The sequence below is a fragment of the Colletotrichum aenigma genome (genome assembly GCF_013390185.1).
Source record: "Colletotrichum aenigma strain Cg56 chromosome Unknown KSG_Cg56_contig08, whole genome shotgun sequence".
Classification (NCBI taxonomy): domain Eukaryota; kingdom Fungi; phylum Ascomycota; class Sordariomycetes; order Glomerellales; family Glomerellaceae; genus Colletotrichum; species Colletotrichum aenigma.
In genome coordinates this window covers 1,179,907-1,203,604 of record NW_023500914.1, presented here as the reverse complement: position 1 = coordinate 1,203,604, position 23,698 = coordinate 1,179,907, and the positions used below count along the sequence as shown (strand labels likewise).

The window sequence follows — 23,698 nt, the reverse complement described above, 5'->3', positions numbered from 1 at the left end:
CTCGATTTGCGAGTCGGGAAAAGCATGTTCTGGTAGGTTAATAAAGCAGTCAGCGGGATGGGATGAGGTGGGATAGGAGGATTGGCAGTGGGCACGAGAGGTGGGATGAGTTGGGAGGGGTCGGGCGTGGAGGTCGATGTGTTGCGTCATAGGCGTCGAAGAGTCGCTTGCATGCAAGGCGTGTCAGGCCTCTGGGCTCTTTTCGCGTGTCCTTGGGTGCCTCCCCCGCGGGACGGATTCGATGCCGCCGCACGGAATGCAGAAGATCTGGCTGGCTGTCTGACTGATGGGCGCCCTGTGTGAAAGTAAAATCCAATGTCTTGCCGTCAAAGAATGTTGGATCGTAACGGTTGATTCAACTGCAACGCCTCGTTACCTGTAGCGTGTTTCCGACTTTGCGCAGTCAAAGTCGAGTTTCTTCCCGTCTAACCTAGATGGCCACCTAGGAGAGATCGGGGACCCGAGGTTCCGGGACCAACATCGAGCCACATTTTCCGCCCTTGTCCTTTCGCAGGGCGGATGAACAGGTTTTGGCTGTTGAAGAAGGCAACACACCGCTGCAGCAGAGTGAGACCCCCGATACGCTACTCGCCGTAAGGCAGTGCGCTATCCGAAGGCGGAGGGAGAGGCGGTAAGACGGCGAGAGCAGCTGGGGCGAGGCGACGTTATGTTGCAATAACGAAGCTTGGAAAAGACGACTGAACGCTCGTTTTGGTTTTCGGTTTCGGGGCAGCTGGAAATTGCGGACAGTCCTTGCGCGCATCAGGGTTTCGGAGATTTCTTCAAAAGTGGGAAGATGCTGCGGATAGAAACGAAATGGACGGCGGAAAGAAGGCAGTCTTGGCCTATGTGCATTGTAACCTAGGTAGGTAGTTGGCAGGGGTTTCTAGTGGCGGATTCTTTTTGTATTTCGTGCCTCTCAGCTCGTCGGAGAATGGCGGGGAGACCGCAGGAGGGTGAGACTCGAAATTCAATTGCAGTGCGACGGACAAAGCAGAGATGCCTGGCTGGTCGGTGCTGTTGACGAACGTTGCAGAATGAGGGAGCTGAGTGCTGGTCTGGTCTGGGTGTCCGTACGCATCGACAACCGTCGAAGACGAAGAAGAAAAAGGGGCAGGGGCGCCATGTGGGGAGATGTTGACGGACAGCCTCCGTGGGACCGTGGCTGAAGAGCAGGATCCACTTGGGGTGTCCACGTCAGGTCGACGTCCAGTCCTGAGTCCACAGGTGCAGTCACGTCGGTCGTGGTCTTGCCGAGTTCCAGCTGAAGCGCCTGCGGTCGAATGTCACCACGCTGCACCGTCGCAGAAACCGCGGCTTGCCAGTTGGGCAGTTGCCCCGGATTCACACCGGACGGCGCACAACGCTAGCCCGATATGGTAGTTTCTTGTCGGCGAGACCGCGGGTCGATGCCTAGGTAGACGCCGCACCCGCCGCAGGCAAAAGCGCACCTGCAGGAAGAAGGAAGCAGGAGGAGCAGGAGGAGGAGCGTAGGTAAGATAGGTAGGTACCCCAGGCAGTCAGCAGCACCGTTTGCTGAGTCTGGTGATGGTGGTCTGTGGTGTGGCAGTTACCTTAATGTATGGCGGTTGAAGTGGAAGTTACCATGTACTCAACTGCGTATCTATGTACCTTAATTAGGTACTTACCTTAGGTAAGGTGCGAGTTGCAAAGCGGAAGGCGGGACCGGGACGGTGCAGACGAAGCAGCCAGGTGCAAATGAGCATCACACTCATCACAGGGCAATGGAAAGGCATCCACCCTCCTGGGAAGGGGCCCCCGTGTTGTCGGGTGCGAAAAAGCATGGGAAGGAGCCCTTCACACGCCTCGCCTGCCCCTCCCCTCCTGGTCAGCCCCATAAATGCTCCTACCGTAAGTAGCTCTCTGGTCTGCTGGCTTTCGTCATTGCCACGGCCCTTTCATCTGAAGGTTTCCCCGTCGACTCCCTGAAAGCGAGAAAGCCCAGGTGCCAGGTGAAAGGAAAGGTCCAGCTCACAGTCCAAGACCGACTCTTCTCTCCCACCGCTCGACCCAAAAGAAGATACACACCCCGATATCACACACAGCCAACCCAATACTCCATACTTTACATACAAAGTACACACGACCGACCCGCGGCCCATCTGTCAGACCTCCCGCCCCGTTCCCGAACCACTCTTCGAATCCCCAGACGACTCTCGATCCGAACCGATCCCCTTTCCACCCAACCAGCCCTTCCAATTGACCACTGACGACACGAAACGGACACACCTCCCATATCTCTGTTCCTGCCTACCTACCTACCTACTTACTTACCTACTTACCTCGCTCTCTCTTCCTCCCTCTTCGCACGACTCCACGGCTTACTTCGCCTTCTATCAACACACCCGCCACTCTTCGTCCCATTTCCTCCAACGGCCAGCTCCTCGGGCCGTAATGGACGCCGCGCTGTGATTCCGAAAGAAGAAAGCAAGTAATCACTCTCTCAGTCAGCCCTTAGATACCCATGACCCTTTATGACTGGGATTTCGGCGATCAACAAGAAAATACATAATATGGCGGCAACAGTAGCGCACGCGAATCCCCTGCCTAATCAGGTTGGAGGGGGACTTTCCAAGATGATGGGCGGTAATGGACACAGTCAGGCGCAGCAGCAGCATGCTGATGCTGGAGTTGGTCCTATTGCGAATCGCAAGTTGACTCCTCAAGACTTCCGTGTGGTGAGGACGCTGGGCACAGGTGCGTTTGCTTGTCTTTCATTCTCCATGTAGCCATGTCTCGGGAGCCCGTTTGCTGACGATTTGCGCCCTCGTAGGTACCTTCGCCCGTGTTTGTCTCGTGCGGCCAGCGAATGCGACAGAGGAGGAGCGCGACACAGTGTTTGCGCTCAAAATATTGAGGAAAACCGAAGTCATCAAGCTGAAGCAGATTGATCACGTCCGACACGAGCGTTTGATCCTCGGCGACGTCGCTGGCCACCCCTTTATTACCAACCTCATCACCTCCTTTTCCGACCGCGACCATCTTTACATGCTGTTAGACTACGTTCCTGGTGGCGAGCTGTTCAGCTACTTGCGCAAGTTCAGGCGGTTTGAGGAGCAGACGGCGCGCTTCTACGCTGCAGAAATCGTCCTTGTGCTTGAGTACCTCCACGAGCAACAAGGGCGAGTCGCATACCGCGATCTCAAACCGGAGAACCTCCTACTGGACCAGGATGGTCACATCAAGCTGGTCGACTTTGGTTTCGCAAAGAGGTTAAGCAACAGTGCTGGACAGCCAACCGAGACATACACGCTCTGCGGCACCCCCGAGTACCTCGCGCCGGAAGTGATCCATAACAAGGGCCACACGACAGCGGTGGACTGGTGGGCGCTAGGTATTCTGATATATGAGTTCTTGACGGGTTACCCTCCGTTCTGGCACCAGAACCCAATCGAGATCTACAAGCAGTAAGCCACCATGTACCGATCAGCGATATGGATTGGGAATGTTTGTTGCAGTTGCTGACAGATTCTGCAGAATCGTTGAAAAGCCGGTCATGTTCCCGCACGATCCGCCAGTATCTCCCGAAGCACAAGACCTCATCAGAGCCTTCTGCACCGTAGACCGGTCACGAAGACTGGGCAACATCAGCGGAGGAGCCGCCAAGGTCAAAGAGCATCCCTTCTTCCGTGGAATCAACTGGGATGATCTGTATCATCGGAGGGTCCGTGGTCCCATCATTCCGCCGATTCGATACCCAGGCGACGCGCAATGTTTCGACATTTATCCCGAAGATGACGGCAAGCGGGAAACGTACACGGAAGACATGGTCCAGAAGTATGATCAGTACTTCAAGGACTTCTGATGACAGTCCGCTGTGACGAGTCGTACAAACTCATATGCCGGGAGTCTATGTGTTTGTTGAATTTCCACATTCCATTTCGTTTTACGGCCATTTATGATACTCCACCTTGTAAGAATGTACCGGATGCACTTGTGACGCGCAGCGAAGACGAGGACGATGCATAGCCCATTTCAGGACAGCATGGATTTTTGACGGGGGAAGGCTTTCAGGCTTCCAGGCTTCAGGAAAGGGGAAGAGGCGCGAAAGGACACAGGGGGAACTTTTGCTGGTCAAGCCCTGGATAAGCACTATTGGATTCTGTTTTTTGGAGTTACAACGGCGTTAGCATTGTTGTCTACCAGCGACGCGGCGAGGTAGCTGGGTTCGAGGGTCGAGGAGAGTCTCTTAGTTGTTAACGAAAGAGATGGGATGGAAAGACCGTGAATAGACAGACGTACGCAATGCGATGTGCCCCATCTGCAGATATTATCTCCGGTTGACAGAGCAGTGTATTCGCAATGTTCTGTATGCTCGTGCCATTGTGCACTAAGAAGTGTACGACCCAACAGCTCGGCGCATTCAACGGGTCGCCAGAGCATCCCGTGAACACTTCGACCGTCGATATGACAGCACGGGGCGAGTGTCTCAGCGCTTAGGGGCTAGCCAAGACGGGGATGGCACTCGGCATGGGTATCTCTGTGGTGATGGCGGCGCGCTCACGTCACCTGGACTTGGCAATGCATTCTCCCCTGCGTTGGTGGGGTTGACGGCGATAGGGGTTAGGGTCTGGGGCTCTATGTAACGCGCGAGGCAGTCATGAAAGGGAGGCAGGCACGGCTGCGTTTGCGTTTGTAAGGGGCCTCGAGGATAGACCAGGAGACATGATATCATAGCATAGGCAGGTACCTGATGTGTATCAGCAGGGTCAGGTACGTCTTGGGCTACAGAACTGTCATCTGGGTAAAGGGGGTTTATCCGGTTCATCCAGAGATATCTGTACCTGCCTTACCAACGTCTCTACCTTACCATACGGCATGACCTGCAGCAGCAAGGCAAGCTTACCTTAGCGACAAATGGGGTTATTGAGGGAGGGAGGTGGAGTGTCAAATGGCGTACCCGTACCTAAGAATGGCCAGCGGGATGTGCGGGTTACGAATAAGGTACTTTAAGGTGTAGAGGGGTTACCCCTCTGCAGGGGACTGCCGGACTGGGTGCCGCTCGCTGCATGTCCGCTGTGTGCCCTAGTCCTAGTGTCCAGCAGCAACTAAGGTGATCATGAGGAGATGCAGGGTGTTCGGACACTGTCAGACACCAACTGCAGGCAACCCGAGGGTGGTAGGGCAGAGTTGTCAAGGTTTCGCAACCTGAAATGCGTCCAGTGATGCTGGTGGTCGGAGAGCGCCTCATATTGTGAGGTAGGCAGGCTGGTAGCACCTAACGTGCCTTGTAAGGGTGAAGCAGCAGGTACGTACCGGGACCCTCAGAACGTAAGTGGTCTTGGCGGGAAACCTCCAACTATCCACTCCTCTGCATTCAGCTCCAGTCCCGGCTCACGCTCAGCACAGCTCTCTTACCTTCCCGTCACCCTATCCAATTGTCTGTCTACCGAACAACTTCCACCCTGCCGCCGAATAACAGTATTGCGTCGCCTTCGAGCTGACTGACCCTCCCTCAAATCGTGCTGCTCTTGCCGCGACCTCAGATATTGTTTGCTTCTTTACCGGCTAGAGTCTCGTTCTTCGTTCGGGACCTGCCCGTCAGGTCAGCAACCAGTCGGCCTCGCCTCGACACCACCATCCAGTTTCCATCCGGCGGGAACCGAGCCTCTTTCCATCGCCCTTCCGACGACAACCCCCCGACATGACAAGCTGAGTACAGCGGCTTCAGCATGTTGAACCTATCTAGCCTCGTGCAGAAGGCACAGCAGTTCATCGACCCGACCCAGGGGCTGAACCTCACCAACTCCGACAAGAATCCCTCCAAGGCATCGCTGTTCCAGAACCAGTTCCGCCTTCCCAGCACCCAGACCCCGCTGTACGAGATCAATGCCGAGTTGACCATCCCACCCGCCAATGCCGTCTACGGCGGCAAAGACCACGATCGAGGCTACCACTATGCCGGCAAGCTCCATCTCTCCGAGTCCTACATGTGCTTCTCCACCACGCCATCCAGCTTCGTCCAGTCGGCCAGCACCTCGACAAGCTCCGCCTTTACGGGTCAGACACACGGCGGAGGGCCAAGCGGAAATGGCTTCACGTTCCCCCTCTGCGCCATTCGGCGCGTCGAGAGGCTGAACAGCCAGACTTTCCAGGTCGGTTCTCTTTGACCCCAGATTCAGACAATGACAGCCGGCAGTCCGTGCTCTCCCCCGCAAGGACTCCCAACTGACACTTCACCTCCTAGTTTGCGTTGGCGATTACGACCTGGAACGGTATCTCTCAGCAAAAGGATAAAGAGTCCAAGGAAAAGGACAAGGACGCCGCCGATAAGGAGAAGAAGGACAACAGGGAGCAGAGGATCACGATACACCTTGCTGGCACCCGTCAAGGCTGCGAGCGCTTCTGCGATGGCCTGAAGAAGGGACTAAGGGCCGGCGTCGGCAACGTTTCCAAGTACAAAAAGGTCGTCAATGAGTGCTACTCCGAGTACCTCCTCCGCCCGGAAGACAAGAAGAACATGGGTCCCCCGGACGCCGGTCTGGGTATGATGTTCCGATACCCTGGAGATCCAAAGAAGCTGCGCGACCGAGCCAAGATGCGGTTATGGGCTGAATACCTACGCGACTATGGTCGGAACGTGACGCTGATCCGACAGCCCACCTTCCACAAGCTCATCCGCGTTGGTCTGCCAAACCGCCTGAGAGGTGAGACTTGGGAGTTGACTTCCGGATCGATATATCTCAGGCTGGAAAATCCCACGCTTTACCACGACACTTTGGCCAAGTACGAAGGTCAGGAGTCTCTCGCTATCGACGAGATCGAAAAGGACCTCAATCGAAGTCTTCCAGAATACCCCGGCTTCCAGAGCGAGGAAGGCATAGGTCGCCTCCGACGAGTCCTGACGGCCTACAGCTGGGTCAATCCTGATGTTGGCTACTGCCAAGCCATGAACATTGTTGTAGCGGCGCTGCTCATCTACATGTCGGAGACGCAGGCCTTTTTCTTGCTGTCTTCACTGTGCGACAGACTGGTTCCAGGGTATTACTCAACGACCATGTATGGCACGCTTCTGGACCAGAAGGTCTTTGAGTCGCTCGTGGAGAAGACGATGCCGATCTTATGGGAACACCTGGTCAAGAGCGATGTGCAGCTTTCTGTCGTCTCGTTACCGTGGTTCCTGTCGCTTTACGTCAACTCCATGCCTCTGGTCTTCGCTTTCCGAGTTTTGGATGTGTTTTTCGTCGAGGGCCCCAAGGTCTTGTTCCAAATAGGTTTGGCAATCTTGAGGATCAACGGCGAGGAACTCTTGGATGCGGCTGATGACGGCGCCTTCATTTCGATCCTTAAGACATACTTCGCACGTCTCGATGAGTCGGCGCATCCCAAATCTGAAAATCCCAAGCTGCGCGCTGTCACAAAGTTCCAAGAGCTGATGGTGGTGGCATTCAAGGAGTTCTCTGGCATCACTCACAGCAGCATAACCGATTTGCGCTTAAAGAACAAGGACGCCGTTCTCAGCAATATCGAGAGCTTTGCGAAGAGAACGGCGATCCGAAACTTGGGCCCCGACAGCAAGCTTCTTGCCCCTGAGGAGTTGAGTGCGTTATACGACCGTTTTTATACCATTCTATACGAGAGACAACAGCGAGAAAGCATCATCCAGCAAGAAAAGCAGCGGCGCGCAAAGAACGCACGGCCTAGAGCGCGTGATGTATTCGATGACAGCCCTGACCATGGTGTCGAGAAGGGACGGGTTGCTCTTGGAGCCAGCACCAGTCTGATGGACTACGATGCGTTCAGAGAATTCCTTGCCAACATGGCTAAATGGGCCATCTCAGACGCACCCACAACCCCGCGCCGAACTACTTTTGCCGACAAGGACAGAAATGCTTATACCAGCCCCCGACAAAACAATGGATTGCTCTCTCCTTGGGGCGCTGGCCCAGAGCCTGCGGATCACGAATTCATACAACTGCTGTTCAAGAAATGGGATGTTAGCGGCACAGGTGCGCTCACTTTGTCCGACGTCGTCGCAGGCTTTGCCAGTATCAAGGGCAAGCGAGACATCATGGGCACAATTACGTACTTCTTTGAACTATACGACGACGACGGCGATGGCAAGGTTGACCGCGAGGGTATCTTGCGTATTTCCGAATCCCTCTTATTCCTGTCAAGGCGAGGTCTCGAGGGAACGCTCAGCCCAAGTGCGTCCAGCCTTACACTCAATATGCCCAATGGCATGGGCAACAACGGCCCTGAACCGAGCCTACCTGGTATTTCAACCAACGAGAAGTTTCTGGGCAGCGTCAGTGCATTCATAAGAAGATGCTTTGAATACGCCGACCCCGATCATCCGCACAACCAGAACCGAAATCAAACCTACAAGGAGAAGGAAGAGAAGCCCAAGTCTGCCGACACTGACGGCGCCTTTGCTATCGGCGACGATGAAGATGAAGATGAAGATGAAGATGAGGAAGACCTTCTTGCCATGGACTCACCCACCGGCAGCCCGACTAAGGCGAAGAAATTTTCGGACAGCTTGCCATCGCCACCAGAAGAAAAGCAACCGGCCGAAGCTCAATCTCAACGACGTGTTTCGAAGGCACAATCAGAGGCGGCTAACGCTGCGCTGGATCCTTCAAATCCTTTGCACATTACACTTCCCACTTTCCGCATGGTCGTGCTCGCCGACGAGCTTCTGGAACAGTTTTTCGAATCATCCTTCCCCACCTCCTTCCATCTCATCGAAGGCCTGCCGACGGTATCGACGCCAACATCTACGCTTACGACCTTCTCTAGTCTCAACTTCGGACGTGCGCCTGTTGCCGCATTGAACCCTGCCGCCCAGGGAGCGACCCGTGGTCTGCGCGGTGTGCTCGACAACATTGTCACAGATGGCATGCGTGTTGCTGCCGAGGTTCGCAGAAGAATGGACGAGGCGCAGAAGGAGTTGGAGAAGAATGCCTTGCCTGGCCAAAAGGAAGAGGACGAAGAGGATGACGCAGACATCGGAGTCGAGATCGGCATCAGGAAGGGCACGGCTAGTGGAAGTGCGGACATTGAAAGACGGAGCGTTCGGAGTGAAGACCGGGATCTGCTTGACGGCGCGGATGCCGAAGCCGGTGCCAGCGGAAATGGGAAGGAAGGCCAGCTCGTTGACATTGAGCCCACAAGCAGACCCGAGGCGAATGCCAAGGGAGTTGTTGAGTTCGAGGGCTGATCGTTGCCAGCACAAGGCATGCAGCTTTTACTTGATCCATCCAAACTAAGAGTCTACAAGACAGCATGAGGACATCACTAGGCTGAAAGGGGGGTTCTGAGGTACGCGAAGAGCGGCAGTTGGCAGGAGGATGTGTGTGGCACGCAAGGGAAATGAGGGAGGCTAGCTAGCATGAGTGCGAACGAGAATCGCGCCCCGGGGTGAGGTGGTATTCGTCGTCCTGCTGCGTTGTAGAAGGTATCTGTGGGACTATGATTATACCTGCGGACATCTTGTAACTAGGAGTTCCATCGGGATTGAATTGCCTCTGTGGCTAGACTATACAGTCATTAACAAGAGATTTTGACTGTCGGCAGCCTGACGGCGTCAGTGCATACACCTGCGAATAACGAAGTCATTGAGCTTCGTGAGGCATAACCCATGCAGCGGATACGACCCGACAAACCGACATTGGGGAAAAGCTCGCCAGCACACTCGCGTGGCTAGCATGCTCAGCCCCACGGATGGCAAGGCAATCTCCTTCCTGCGGTTTCGGGGGCAAATGTCGCTCAAAGCTTGGTTTGTGTGGTATGGAGCGCCTGCCCATGACAGGAAGGCGAGAGAAATTTGGCCATAACGCCATCGACTGGGCAGACGGTCGCCGGGCCCCAGATCGGCCTTCTCATGGACAGAATGAGCAGAAATGAATCCGTCGTCATATTCGCAATTACCTTGTGGCATGAGAGCGCGGGCACGGATTGTTCTTATGCCTGGGCATCACGAAGAGACGAGATGCGAGAAAAGAAGCCATCAGCGCCACCATCTTTGAGGAGGCAAGGTGCGTGTGCCATTGCAGTGCAAGAGGCGTTGGCCATGAGGCTGATGATACCATGTCAACAGGGAGGGCCATCCTCGCGTTGGGCCTGGCGTATGCAGGGAGAGCAGGAAGCATTCTAGCGCCCGCTTCCCTTTGGATGGGAAGCAGTGCGGAAGCTGAGACAAACTTTCCTCAACCGGATCTGAAAGCTGCCACTTACAACAACGTCCTCCACTCATCGCCCCGGGCCAGCATCAACAGCATTCCGTTACTTTGGGCTGGCGAGCGTGGGACTTGGCAAGTCTGGAATCCCAGCTCATGCCTCGCCAGAATCCTACCCGTCGTCTTCTTTCACGTGTTCGACCTCCACTCTCGCACGACATGCCCACATGTTTGGGGGGCAAGCTTTCTGCGTTCATCAGTCAGGGATTGTCGAGGACGTTAACCTAGAAGGAACAGGGCCGTTTATCGCACCACGCACGCACTATTCCCCGAAGATGGGTAACGAGTCTGGACTCGTCCAAGCTTCCGTTCCATTTATATTTCGCAGAGACATACCAATGTCTCTGGACTTCCTACCTACGGGCCAGTTTCGCCCCTCGGGGACACATGCACACATGCTTTGCCGGTAGTTACCTGGTAGGGCCGTTCGCCCCTGTCAAGTGTGTGGGTAAACCACGGCACGCAATACCGTCCGCAACGTCAGCCCGGTTGCCCGTCAACCCCTGGATCAGCAACAGCCCCTTCACATTCCTTGTGCGGATCCCAGCTGGACCTCCTCGTCGTCAACCTCGATACATGCTTCTCGTTGCGTCTGCTCAAGCATGCAGTGGAAAGTACGGTGATCGCGGGCATTCCCCTCTATCTCCCGCTCGTACCGGCTTCCACACCAACGAGCTCTGCCAAAGGGGAATCTGCTGCTCTGATGGTCTCCAGGCTTCGTCGACTCCTGTGACAAATGGCACCCATCAATGGTCATTCACCCGTTGAAGTTATCCATCCCTATCCAATGGGATGAGAGGAGATGTGCGTCGGTGAAGCGAGCACAGCTTGACTGAAGCAGGCCCAAGCTCCCTCCTCCTGTGGCCATGCTGTGGGTGCCACGGGACGGTTTCCTCTTTGCCATTCCGCGTCGAATCCGCACCAAGAGGCCAAGTTTGAAATGAGGGGCCAGACCAAACACATACGGACATACACGAACGTGCCTGCACGCACACGGAGCACAGAGAGGAAAGGACGCCTGGAATGGAGGCGTTCAGGGGACAAGCATCGCGCACGGCTGGACCTGAGAATCGTCATTTCACACATTCCACCTCCCCGGAGCGAGGTCTCTGGGAAGGGCTACAGCAGCCCTAAGACGGCAGGAGAAAGGGGTAATCTCGCCTTATTGACTGGGACTCGTCTTGGCCCCGACGGTGGAAAACTTTCAAATACGGCCAAGATTCTCCTTGCTCCAGATGGAAGTTTCTCTCCCTACCACGCTCCCAACTCACACTCGCTTCATCTCCTCTCGTCCGTCTTTCCTGGATTCCCTTCCGGGCAAGTGGGCATTCATTCGTTACTGTTGCTTGGCTTCTGTTCTCGCGTTTGTCGCTCTTTTGGGGGTCCCTCTCCCAGCCTAATATCTCTCACGCACTCCCAAAGCCTTCGACACTCGCCTCTTGGCCCTCCTGTTCCACACCCAAGCTTCCGCAGTTGTTCGAACATCAACCCAACAAGATGGTTTGGCTGAAGAGGACGGTCCTCGTGGCCGCCGTGTCTTTGTCCGGCATTGCCCAGGCCCAGAGCACCACTTCCTCCAGTTCCGAGAGCAGCACTTCCTCCGGTCTCGAGAGCAGCACTTCCTCCGGTTTCGAGAGCAGCACCTTGACGTTCTCCAACAGCAGCTCTACTCTGAGTAGCACCTCTTCCAGCCTCAGCTCCACTTCTGGAACCGTCAGCCTCACCTCCACCTCCGCTGGCAGCCAGAGCGAAACTTCCACGTCCACCGGCGCAGCCCCGGCCTCCACCAGCGGCAGCGTGACCCCGAGCGTCAGCGTGACCCCGGCTCAGAGCTCTACTGGTGGTGCTGGTGCTAGCTCCTCTGCCCCTGGAGCCAGCAGCTCTGCTCCGGCAGCCAGCAGCAACGCTCCGGGTGCCAGCAGCTCTGCCCCGGGTGCCAGCAGCTCTGCCCCGGGTGCTAGCAGTCAGGCCCCGCCGGCCAGCAGCCCTGCCGGCTCCTCTCCTGGCGGCGGCGGCGCCGCTTCGACCCCCGCTGCCTCGGGCGGATCCACCCCGTCTTCCGCTCAGTCTGCGGCCGCCTCGGCGTCGGCCTCCAGCGCCCCCGGCGGAAGCATTGCCGTGCTTAGCACCACCCCTCAGCCCTTCAACAACTTCTTGGACATTCAGCCTGGTGAAGCCATTGTATCCACGCTTACGATCAATGGACAGGCGGTCAGCTACGTCATTGTTTCCCAGGGCTGCAGAGGTGTGCCCGCTGGACAGTCGCCGTTCGCCGACGGCACCGGCCCCGAGTCTGGCAACGCCTTCACTCCCGGTTCTTGCGCGGCGACTTGCGCGGGCAAGGGCGCCTCCATGTCTGGAGCCCAGCGTGGCATTTGCAACTGCGGTAACACCCTGAGAACCGACCTTCCTCTCATCGCCCCCGCGCAGTGCAAGGCATCCAACAACGCCAAGCGTCAGACCGGCACCTACGACCCCGTCCCGATTGCGCAGGCCATTCCCGCCAGCCAGGTCGCCATCCAGTCGGCTACTGTCACCCTCTCGCAGTCTTCCCTCCCAGTCGTAGCCGTCAACACTGCGCCTCCTGGTGCGTCTGTTCCTGCCAGCACGACCGCCGCCGGATCTTCTGCTGGGTCTTCTGCTGCTACTTCTCGTGCGTCGGGTTCCTCCGCTGCTTCCACTGGTGCCGGTGCTTCCACTGGTGCGCCTGCTGGCTCTTCTGCTGGCTCTTCTGCCGGTGCTTCCGCTGGTGCTTCGACCGGTGCCTCTTCTGCTGGTGCCACTCCCGCTTCCTCCGCCGGCAGCAGCCCCGCCGTCTCCTCTCCCGCAGCAGCCAGTGCCACCGACTTCATTCTCGGAATTGTCGGTGGCCGTGCGCCCAGCTCTTCCGTCTCCAGCTCCGCCTCGTCTTCTCGCGCCTCGTCCTCGAGCGCCAGCTCTGCTTCTGCCAGTTCCGCCGCCTCCAGCAGCGCCTCAAGCTCTCGTGCTTCCAGCTCGTCTGCCTCCAGTGCCTCTGCCTCTTCTGCCTCCTCCAGCTCTGCCGCTGCTTCAAGCTCCCCGATTATCACCGTCCCCACCTCGAGCCTCTCCATCACCTCCCCCCCGGTCAGCGTTCCTTCCACCAGCACGTTCAACTTCGCGAACACCACTTCTACCCAGCCTGTCCAGAAGCGTGCCATCCTTAAGCGCAAGATCGAGGAGGTCGCGAAGCGTCAGACTGGTGCCGTCACCTATGTCGGTCGTGCTGGAAGCCCGAATCCCACCAACTGCCAGCAAGCTTCCGTCTTCAGGCTCGGCGCCTCCGGCACTCTCACCATCGACGGTGCCGTTTTCGGTGTCAACCCCGGTGTCTTCTTCGCCCCGCTCCGCACCGGCCAGACCGGATCCATCGTTGCAACCTTCACTGCCGTCACCGGCAGCGGTTTCGCCTGGACTAACCCTTCGTTCTTCGGCGGTCAGGCTGGCTTCTGCCAGGACGCCACTGGCCAGGTCTATGCCACCTTCGCCAACCCTGCCGTTGCTGGAAACGTCCCCAGCGGCTGCACGACTGTCTCCTTCAACGTCGTCCCCAGTAAGTACATGGAAATTGGTCTCGTATGTGCCCCTTTACTAACCAATGCCAGGCTCTCAGTGCGCGCCCAGCGGAACTACTCTGCCCGCTTCCTCCACCACGCCCGTCGTTCCTACGTCTGGCGTTATCCCTACTAGCGGCGTCGTCCCCACCTCCGGCGTTGTCCCCACCAGCGGCGTCGTCCCCACCAGCGGCGTCGTCCCCACCAGCGGCGTCGTTCCCACCAGCGGCGTTGTCCCCACCAGCGGTGTTGTCCCCACCAGCGGCGTTGTTCCCACCTCCGGAGTCGTCCCTACTTCCGGCGCCACCACCATTGTCGGCCCCTCTGGCACCACCATTGTTGGCCCCTCCGGCACTACCATCATCGGTCCCTCCGGCACCTCTGTAGTCGGCCCCTCTGGCACCGACACCGGAGCTACAGCTACCAGCTCTGGAGCCGTCACCACCGTCGCCCCCAACCCCGGTACCATTGGAGACTACGCCTCCCTGGGCTGCTTCAGCTCCGGCGGCGGCTTCCCCTCGTTCCTCTTGGTCAAGCAGGACAACGCCCTCACGATCGACAGCTGTATCGCCGCCTGCGGTGGAAGCAAGCTCATTGGTGTCTTCGGCACTGATTGCTACTGCGGAAGCTTCATCGACAACTCCCAGACCCAGCAGGTCTCCGAGAACCAGTGCAACACCCTGTGCCCTGGCAACCCTCTCCAGCGCTGCGGTGGTCGCTCTTCGGTGGCCAAGCGCCAGGCTGTTCCTGCCGGCGTTCTCCTGAGCATCTACATCCGCATCGACGCCGGATCCATCTCCACCGTCGTCAGCGTCAGCGTCAGCGCCGGCATCGACACCACCGCCTCCTTCACCTTCAGCACCGTCATCACCAACCCCGGTATCACCGGCACTGCCCAGGTGCCCTCCCAGACCCCCAACGTTGCCGGCACCCTCACCCTGCCCCCCGGCCTCTACACCGAGGGCCAGCCCACCCCGACCGGCGAGTTCTGCCGCATCACCACGGGCTCCTGGCTCATCGGGGCGACCACTCTCCTCCCCTTCCCTATGCCCACGGCCTGAGAGCGATGGTTTTCAACGACAAGTTTATGAAGTCAATAAGCATCAGATCCCAAAGCTCGCATGGAAAAGAGATCTCGGGGAGTTAATTCTTGTCACAGTTTTCGAGTGGTTTTTATTCCGACGGTGTGCGTGAGAGAGATGTTTGTATTGTTTGGAGAGAGAGAGAACGGGGGAGGGAAACGAGAAGATGGTTTGTAAACTTTTTTTGTTTCTAATTGGATGATGCATTGAAGAGAAAGGCGAACAGTTGTAGAACTGTGCTACCCTTTTTTGGTAATACTGGGGTTGTGTTGTAGCTTATTGTGTGTTCTTTTGTCGGTAGAGAAGAATAGATGTTTCGGGCACCCTACGCTACCCTACCTACGCCTCTTCGGTTCATAATAAGTATCGTATTTGCCTCTGATGAACTAACTCTGTGACGATATGGGCTTTCTCCCCTTCAGAATTCGACTGATATCATGTTGGTTCATGGTGATCTTTTAATCATCGTTCTCTACTATCATGGCTATGTCTTTTCGCTCAGCTTTAGGCGTCGTTTGGAATACTGGTAGTATACAAATACACAGAAAAGCCTTCGCTGCGGAGCACATCGGCGATGCGGCCGAAAACTGCCCCGGTCACCCGAACCCCACCCTCCCGAAAGGGGCCGGCGCTTACACGCCCACACACCTTCTTCTTCCAGTGACAGCCAACCATCAACTCAATCCTGCCCCGGTCTACCCCAGAATCTGCTCGCTCCCCTGTCCATCGTTTGCGGACCTTGCGCTAGTTGAGAGCTCCGTTGATTGTTTAAAAGTCAATTCTAACACCACCACCATCAACGATTTTATGGTACCGAGGCTATGAAGACTTCCTCGAAATATCGCACTCTGCTCTGCGCGGTCGCGGATAACCACGCTTCCCTCCGGACATACGCACACAGTTCAGTCTGTGAATCCAAACAGGAAACAAGCCAGAAATAAGGATCTTCCCTTCCCTTTCCCCCTCTCCTCTCTCCCCAACCCCGCGTTTGGCCCGCTGTCACTGCACCGTTACATCGCCCATCGGCTGCAATGTCTCTGTCAGGCTGCCTGGTCCGTCTTGGCTCGCAGATGATGGTGGTCTGCTGTCCTTTCTTTCGTACCTGAGAAAGCATCGAGTGTGTACGCGAGGGGGGCCATCTTTGCTTTTATGGGTGACTTACCTTCCTCAATGTTACGTGATTTTCCTGTCCTGGATGCTGCGTGACGTGATGCGAATGCTTGTTCCTGGTTCGTGAGGGGATTGCTTTTGTTGAGAGGTGATGAAGAGCCGGCATCACATGAAAACCTTCTTGTGTTCTGATCGTTCCGCGGTTGATGGAGAGGGGATTGTGGTATCGCGTGGTTTACCATGCGGTCGTATTTACGAGAGGAAGTGGTATAAGTGAACTCGGGTTCATCCCAAATCCCACGCCATCCATCCCTCTCCTGCCAAGGAGATCTCAAACTCCTTCCTTGATCTTTCCACCCTCTTCCTCCCCCTTTTACCGCAAGAATGAAGCCCCTCCCGTCCCTCGCGGCAGCAGCCGCGCTCCCCCTCGCCCTCGCAGCCCCCTACAACACCTTCGACGGCCCCGGTTTCCCGGCCTGCAACGACGTCGCGGCCGTCCACAACGCCACCTCAGTCGCCGAGATCCAATCCCTCGTGCGGGACGCCGTCGCCGCGGGCCAGAAGGTGCGCGCCTCGGGCAAGGGCCACATGTGGTACGACACCATGTGCTCCGACGACGCGAACACGGTGATCATCCGCACGGAGGAGGTCAACGGCATCTCGGACTTTGATTTGGAGGGCGGCACCGTGGTGATCGAGGCGGGGGTCACGTTCCTGCAGCTGGCCCAGTACCTGCACGCGCGCGGCGCGTCGGCGGGGTACACGCTCGTGAACTGGAACATCACGCTGGCGGGGTGCGTGGCGATGGGCGCGCACCGGTCGAGCATTCGGGAAGATTCGATGGTGGCGGCGGGCGTGCTGGAGCTGGATATCGTGGACGGGAACGGGGAGATGAGGCATGTGGTCAAGGACGAGGGGAGCGACGAGTGGCTGGCGGCGTCGACTAGTTTGGGGCTGTTGGGGGTTATTGTGAGGATGAAATTTAGGATTTATCCTGACTTTAAGGTCTATGCTGACCAGAAGACGTGAGTTTGCCTTTTTGTCTTTTGTTTGGAGCTTTGAATGAGTCTGACGTGTGGATGTAGTCTCGAAGAGGATGAGGTCCTTGATGGCGATATCTACGGCATGATCTCCCCCTACGCAACGGCAAACTTCTGGGTAAGTTAAGCATACACACACACACCGAGCTTCCCACCAGCTGACCCCATCCAGTGGTGGCCCTACAAGCGCAAGTTCCACTGGCGCTACTACGACGTCGTGCCCACCAACATCTCGGAGCAGCAGGGCTTCCAAAACACCTTCTCCGTCACGGACCTCGAGGGCAACACGGCCAAGACGCTCCTCGACAGCGGGCGCTACCTGCCGACGTCCAACATGCTCGCGGAAGAAATCTTCTTCGGTCTCTGGTCCAAGCCCAACTTCCGCGAGAAGACGACCAACACGGCCATCGACACGTGGCCCGTCTACGGGTGGAACTACGACGTGCTCATCGGCGGGCTGTACCCGGACCAGCGGCCCTTGTGGGAGGTCGGCGTGCAGGGCTACACGATGGAGCTGGCGTTCCCGATCACGCAGGCGAACGCGATGCTGCGGCGCGTGCGGCAGCTGTTTGACGACGAGCTGAAGAAGCTTGTCGTGATGACGTCGACGTACCGCAGTGGGATTAACATCAAGTTCGGGCGGCCGTTTGAGGGGTTTTTGAGCCAGGTGGCGACGAACACGAGTGATGGGGCGGATTGGAGTAAGGGGGCTATTATGTTTGACTTTCCGACGTTTAGGCCTACTGTGGGTGACCATAGCCGGTTCAACGAGCCTTTCTGTGAGTTACTCTCTGATTTTGGTGCGAGGAGTGGGATGCTGACTGCGAACAGATCATAATCTTGCCAAGGTCCTCATCGACGAGTTCCCGTGCCGCCCGCACTGGACTAAGAACACGAGGGAGATCTTTGCGAATGCAACGAAGAATTTGGATCCCGATGTAAGTCTTGCCTGTCGGTTTATTGGAGAAGTACAGAGACTGACTTGGTAATAGCACATTGCTCGCTTCAAGGCTGTGAGGGAGCAGTTCGACCCTAATGGAGTCTTCAAGAGCGTCGTCGGTGAGGCTATTGGTGTCTACTAGTTGATGAGACAGCGGTGGTTTAAGGAGGTTTTCTCTTCGATGGACATATTTTAAGGGGCTGCTTACTTTAACTGTGCTATGGCGACTGTATTTACTGTGACTCTGAGGCTACCGTCGCGGTAGTCGTTATTTTTACTCGATCAAACTCTCCAGGCCTCTGATTTAACTTGTACATAACAGATTTGATTGTGTCTGTGTAGAAAAGGCCGGCGGTCTCTGTGCTGAGAGCCCTGGTATTGACCTGTGCAAATATGTTGTCCTATGAATGGCTTGCGTCTGACAAGCGGACATGGATGTGAAGTTTGCTTCCGGTGTTGACAATGGCTATTTAATCCAGCAATCTCATGAACTTATTTGGCTCAGCAATTGTATGCGTTTCTCATTTCTTCAAATTGGCACTGATAGCCGAGGCGTCACATCATGTCAGGCCCCTCAGAACCTGTAGTTAGAGAAACTGTATCGCAACTCAAATGTCATAGACGATGACCTTTGACATCACTACTCAACCTTTCTATTAGGGTATTCCAGCATTTACCATAATAATACAATATCCTCAAAATTGGGAACATCACGTCATGCGTATGAGACATTGCCGTGGGCATCGGTTCAGTGCAAACAGGTATAACCTCCCTCCCTCGAGCTATGCTCTTCTATCAAATTGCTCGCTTGTGATTTTTTATTTACTCTCTGCGGGTTTCAAGTACTCGTTAACTGATGCTGTTTGCGTCGTCTCGCAATAGCTGCTTGCATTTTTTGACGCAAGGACACCTCCTCTTGTATTGCAGACAATATAAAAGAAGACCTTTCGCTTCAGTCAAGAACCTGAAAAGCAATGTTTCCACCCCACTCACTGTGTTTGACGTGACTCTCGTGTTATTCTAGGCCCCAACTTCGCATTGATTCTGCGGTGGCTTAGTGTCAAGGGTGAAGCCCACGCGGAACTCTCGTTGTCGTCTCTCGTCATTTTCCTTCTGGAACTTCCAGATATCGCGTCTGAATACACACAGTAATCAGATCCAGGCTCTATGTTAGTCGAAAGGGAGTTTCGTAGAAGCCAGAAACGATATGCCATTATCTGGTGGAAGGAACCGGTCGTTCAAGAACGACTACCTCGTGATGGCCACCAAATCTCATTCCTTGGTGTTTGATTCTTTCTAACATCATGGGCCTGGCTTCACTGAATATGATGTGAGTTCACAGGTGGGATTCATGCTCGGAAAATTGACCCTATTTTCCCACATTTTGGCATGGGCAACTTTTAGAAGTGCCATCGCCGTTGTTCGAATGATGCAAAGCGTCAACAGAGGCGTAAGTTTCCAGAGTGTCTTGCCCATACCCTGTTACTCATATCGTCTTTAGGGCTATTCACTTTGATGATTCGAATTAATCATATTGGTAGCAACTGGCATATTGTTACCACTCCGTGGTCATTTTGGCTGCTTCCGCCAGCCGTCTGTCCTCCGACGAAGAGGCAAACGCAAACATATTCCGACTTTCGCACCAAATTTGTGAGAGCGGTGGACGAAGACTTCAATGAACATGGCGTCTTTTTGTAGATGCAAAGCACCGCGTAATCCCCTGTCGACCTTGGTGTGACTGCCCTAAGGGGCCGAAGGTATATTAAGACCTTAGCAACTTATATTTCATGATTCTGTGACAATCCGACAAGAAGGTGGCTAGGTAGTTCTTATGGACAACTTCTATGACCTGTGGCGTCTGACTCTCGTACCGACATTTGCCAAATACCAAGTTCTCCATTTGATGACGATTCCGGTTCGGTGGTTATCGCCCAAGGCTGCAGTTTATTTGCCGGTATATGTGGAAAGCAATGAGGTAGAAGAGAGAAGCGACCACATCGCCTGCTAAAAGGGACAGCTGGCCTGTGGGCACCTGGGGTCGTGATGCAGCGTTTCTGATAGCATATTCCATCCAACGATCTCCTCAGACTGGTTCCGACCTTTCAACGTTTGTTTGGGCTTGAATAATCACATATGCGAGACGTTGCGAGGAATTTATACAGTAGATTTCGCCTCAAGACCACTTATACGTGTGCAAATGCTAAGAGCTTGGAGACAGGTTTACACATTGTCCAGTACCCGATACTCACGATGTGTGTTGAAAGGCGCTAAGACAGGTATGTAAGAAGAGGTAGCGGCTTGTTACATTTTGTGAAGCAAATGTGAAGTCGGATTGCTAGACACTGTTGTTCAACTGCATGTAGCCCTGCTCGTAAAATGGCTAGGATCGCACGTGAATGATGTCCTACTGGGCGCTTGTAATCACTTGGTCATCGTCGCCATCACTACACACCTTCTCTTGAGTATTAGCCCTCTAACACAAACACAGATATTCTTTGCTCTCGAGGTATCCCACAAACCTTTGGCAGGACCTGATCCTGCGGCAAATGCGAAGGTCATACTCCCACATTTCGTCCGAAGGTCACCACCGGCCTCCCACACGAACGCGTTCATCCGAAGTCGCAACCTGCACAAACCCAAAACGCTCCAATCAGATACCGAAGAACCCTATCATCGAACACTTCCGCGTGTGCATCGGTAAGGGCGACGAGTGTGAAACTGCGCCAAAGCCATTGGTGCGTTCCATCACAGGCCGGACGCCGATTCATGGCCAGCCAGTCGCGCCAATGTATGACACCAGTCAAGAGAAAGCCGCCAGTTTTGAGAATGTATTTATCATTTCTGTTGATGGATGTTTCTGGGTCATGTGCATGGTGGAACCAAGCATTGTGTCAGTGAGGGTCGCTCGGCTTGGAAAGCTTGGGAGCGGATGCCATAACAGACGACGATAATGAGGGCAAAATACCTGGAGGCGTGACGCCGGGGTAGAGCGGTGCTTATTTAGTTAAAGTGGAGACTAAGAAAGAGCTTCTCTATGAGTAGAATCCTGTCGTCTCTGTCGTCTCTATCCGTACATAGCTCTCCACACGCATAGCATCAACAGTGTCATAATCCAAGAGAATTGTTCCTGGTTTATAAGCCTATCCAAGCCAGGGACCCAGCCTCTACACCCCCAAGCTTCCGTCGCGCCCACCATTCCCATAATCTGTCTTTAATCTCTCTTAACAGGGATCAGCTTCACCATCAGAGGCCCCTTCTCCCACGTCAGATAACTCTTCTGATCAACCCAGTTCTCCATACCGGGGCACAGCTCCAGGTCGTAGTGCCAGAGCGTCTTGGCCAGCATCAGACGAAGCTCAAGCCAAGCGAGACTTTTGAACACGCGCGTCAGCCCATCGACTTACTCCAACCGCAGGGATACAAGGGGGTGTATGTTAGGAGAGGGTAACTGCAACTCACTTCTTTCCCAGACAGTTCCTCGGCCCGTACGAAAACGGCTCGTGGACCTCCCTCTTGTCGTCCCTCCACTCCGGGTCTTCGGGGTGGATCCAGCGCTCCGGGAGGAACTCGGTCGGCCGCGCCCAGTTGTCCGGGTGGCTGAAGGCGACGTACGGGTTGACCGAGACCCATGTCTGCTCTCACACGTTAGCCCAGCACCTTACACAACCCAACGGAGTTTCAACAACGTACACCGCCCGGGATGAACTCCCCGCAAATCTCCGCCCCGCCCTCCGGCACGATCCTCGGCATCCCCGAGCCGCCCGGGTTATAGATCCGCAACCCCTCCATCAGCGTCCCGTTCAAATACTCCAGCTGTACCAGCCTACCCGTGTTAATCTCCTCTGTCCTCGCAAACGCGCCGCGGATCTCCGCCGTCAGGCGCGCGTGCACCGCCGGGTTGCGCAGCAGGTAGTACGCCACGCCCGACAACACCGTCGCCGTCGTCTCCGTGCCCGCGACCATGAACATGGCCGCATTCGCGTGCATCTCCCTGTCACTCAGCCCCTTCTCGTCGCCCTGGTGCTTCACCACAAAACTCCAGATGTCGGGCTTGGGATGGTCCTTCTGCGCCAGCCGGCGGTCGACCAGCGCGCCCGCGAAGTCCATGTGGTCCTGCGCGGCGCGCTTCATCGGCGCCGCGAGCATGCGCTCGCACAGCGGGCCCAGCACGGGGAACTCGAGCAGCACGACGCCGTAGATGACGTACTTGAGCCCGGAGAAGAGGCCGTGCACCCAGGGGTGGTAGTCGCCGCGCTCGAGGAGCAGCAGCGGCTCGCCGAAGGTGAGGTCGGCCATGACGTCGAAGGTGCAGAAGTTGAAGAGGTCGACGAAGTTGACGGCGCGGGCGTCGTTGCGGCTGGCGAGGGCGCCCATGGTGTCCACCATCTGGTCGGCGTACTTGACGAGCAGCGGCTCCTGCGCCTTGAGGGCCGTGTTGCTGAAGGCGTGGCTGAAGATGCGGCGCATGCGGGTGTGGTCCTCGGGGAGGGTGGTGACGAGGCTGTCGCGGCCGAAGGCGTCGCCGCCGAAGAAGCGCATGTCTTTGTACATCTCGGACTTGAGCGGGCGGCCCAGGATGTCCTTCCATGCTTGTGCTGTTTTTGCGTGAGTGTCTTAGTTTTTACCGGTGCTGGTTTGGCAGGGGACGGGGTTGGGGTTGGGTTTACGTTGGATGTACGAGAGCTCGTTGGGCGCTACGCGGACGGTGCCTTGATATGTTTCGTGGATCTCTCGCGCCTTCTTTGCGTACAGGCCGCGGAGCATGTAGATGTTCTTGGGGAGCGGGCTGGCTCGCCAGAGGAGAGGGCCCGGGTAGTTGCGCAGCGGGTGGAAGAAGACATTGTATATGCCCAGGAGGAAGTACTGCGACGCCGTCAAATTGGGGTTCTTGAATTGTGTGAATTTGCACTCACGTAGATGAAGGTGAATGCGGTGGTGTAGAGAGCAAGACTCCCGTAACTCAAAGCCATCTTGGCGATTGTATTGTCTACCAGCGCGAGCTCACGACGATGAGTGTAAGTTGAAGTTGAGTGAGAATTTCCGAGGGTCAAGGCCAATATCTATCTTAACCACTGACTGACGCCAGGCCGCGCAACGCTGCTGCAGCGGCGTTGCAAGCTTCTCGAAAAAGGGTTCCCCAACAGGCAAACGAATACGAACTCGATGTGTGATGGTTCGTTCGCCCGCCGCCGAACACCACCCATCATCTTTCCAGATTAAGCAACCCCAAACACATGTCAACACGCAGGGTTCGTGAGGGGGGAATGGATTCGAAACTCTCTGCACGCACACAGAAACCAAACCACGGCACTGGTTTCAAACAAGAGAAAACCGCGCCCATCCAGTACTCTACTTCCGTGCCGCCGGCATTGACCGTCTTATGCCCAGCCCCAGCCCACCCACCATCCACGTTGCTGCTGAACGGCGCTTGGCACCCGCGCCGGAAGGTCGGGCGGGCGGCCGGGCTTCTTTTTTGACAGCTACCTGACCCCATCCACTCGGTCGGATCCCGCGCCGATCAGCTGTTATGTGTGCCTGGCCTTTCTTAAGACGAAGTCATGCAAGTCATCATGCCGAGTTCGAATGCGGTCGGATCCGGGGCACTCGTCCCGGATTGCTGCGCCTCCGGTGCTGACGGATAACCGTCGAAGTGAAGTTGCGGCACTCGCCTCCGGTGGCCAGTCAGTCCATCATCACATGCGGACAAAATTCTCCTGAGAGAGTCAGTCGTGTACTGTACATGATCGTCTCG

At 56.0% G+C, this 23,698-nt stretch overlaps 5 protein-coding genes across 5 annotated transcripts; 4 read left to right on the top strand and 1 right to left on the bottom strand.

Annotated features, from left to right (window-relative positions):
* Nucleotides 1-2,597: 2,597 nt before the first annotated feature.
* On the top strand, nt 2,598-3,826 carry Pka-C3 (Protein kinase DC2; the record flags this gene model as incomplete). The annotated part of the gene is made up of 3 exons (XM_037327094.1): nt 2,598-2,718; nt 2,795-3,428; nt 3,499-3,826. The coding sequence occupies 3 exons, from the start codon at nt 2,598-2,600 to the stop codon at nt 3,824-3,826; spliced, it is 1,083 nt and encodes a 360-aa protein (XP_037173651.1).
* A 1,867-nt stretch (nt 3,827-5,693) lies between these two features.
* CGCA056_v011849 (putative GTPase-activating protein) lies at nt 5,694-9,184 on the top strand (the record flags this gene model as incomplete). The annotated part of the gene is made up of 2 exons (XM_037327093.1): nt 5,694-6,116; nt 6,209-9,184. 2 exons carry the CDS (start codon nt 5,694-5,696, stop codon nt 9,182-9,184), a joined length of 3,399 nt encoding a protein of 1,132 aa, XP_037173848.1.
* A 2,515-nt stretch (nt 9,185-11,699) lies between these two features.
* On the top strand, nt 11,700-14,835 carry CGCA056_v011848 (uncharacterized protein; the record flags this gene model as incomplete). The annotated part of the gene is made up of 2 exons (XM_037327092.1): nt 11,700-13,773; nt 13,826-14,835. 2 exons carry the CDS (start codon nt 11,700-11,702, stop codon nt 14,833-14,835), a joined length of 3,084 nt encoding a protein of 1,027 aa, XP_037174474.1.
* Nucleotides 14,836-16,350: 1,515 nt separating this feature from the next.
* On the top strand, nt 16,351-18,088 carry GULLO5 (L-gulonolactone oxidase 5; the record flags this gene model as incomplete). Its single annotated transcript, XM_037327091.1, has 5 exons — nt 16,351-16,991; nt 17,052-17,124; nt 17,179-17,785; nt 17,838-17,944; nt 17,999-18,088. The coding sequence occupies 5 exons, from the start codon at nt 16,351-16,353 to the stop codon at nt 18,086-18,088; spliced, it is 1,518 nt and encodes a 505-aa protein (XP_037174473.1).
* A 3,069-nt stretch (nt 18,089-21,157) lies between these two features.
* Nucleotides 21,158-22,916, bottom strand: radP (Cytochrome P450 monooxygenase radP; the record flags this gene model as incomplete). Its single annotated transcript, XM_037327090.1, has 5 exons — nt 21,158-21,317; nt 21,406-21,578; nt 21,637-22,541; nt 22,614-22,809; nt 22,860-22,916. The coding sequence occupies 5 exons, from the start codon at nt 22,914-22,916 to the stop codon at nt 21,158-21,160; spliced, it is 1,491 nt and encodes a 496-aa protein (XP_037174288.1).
* Nucleotides 22,917-23,698: the final 782 nt, after the last annotated feature.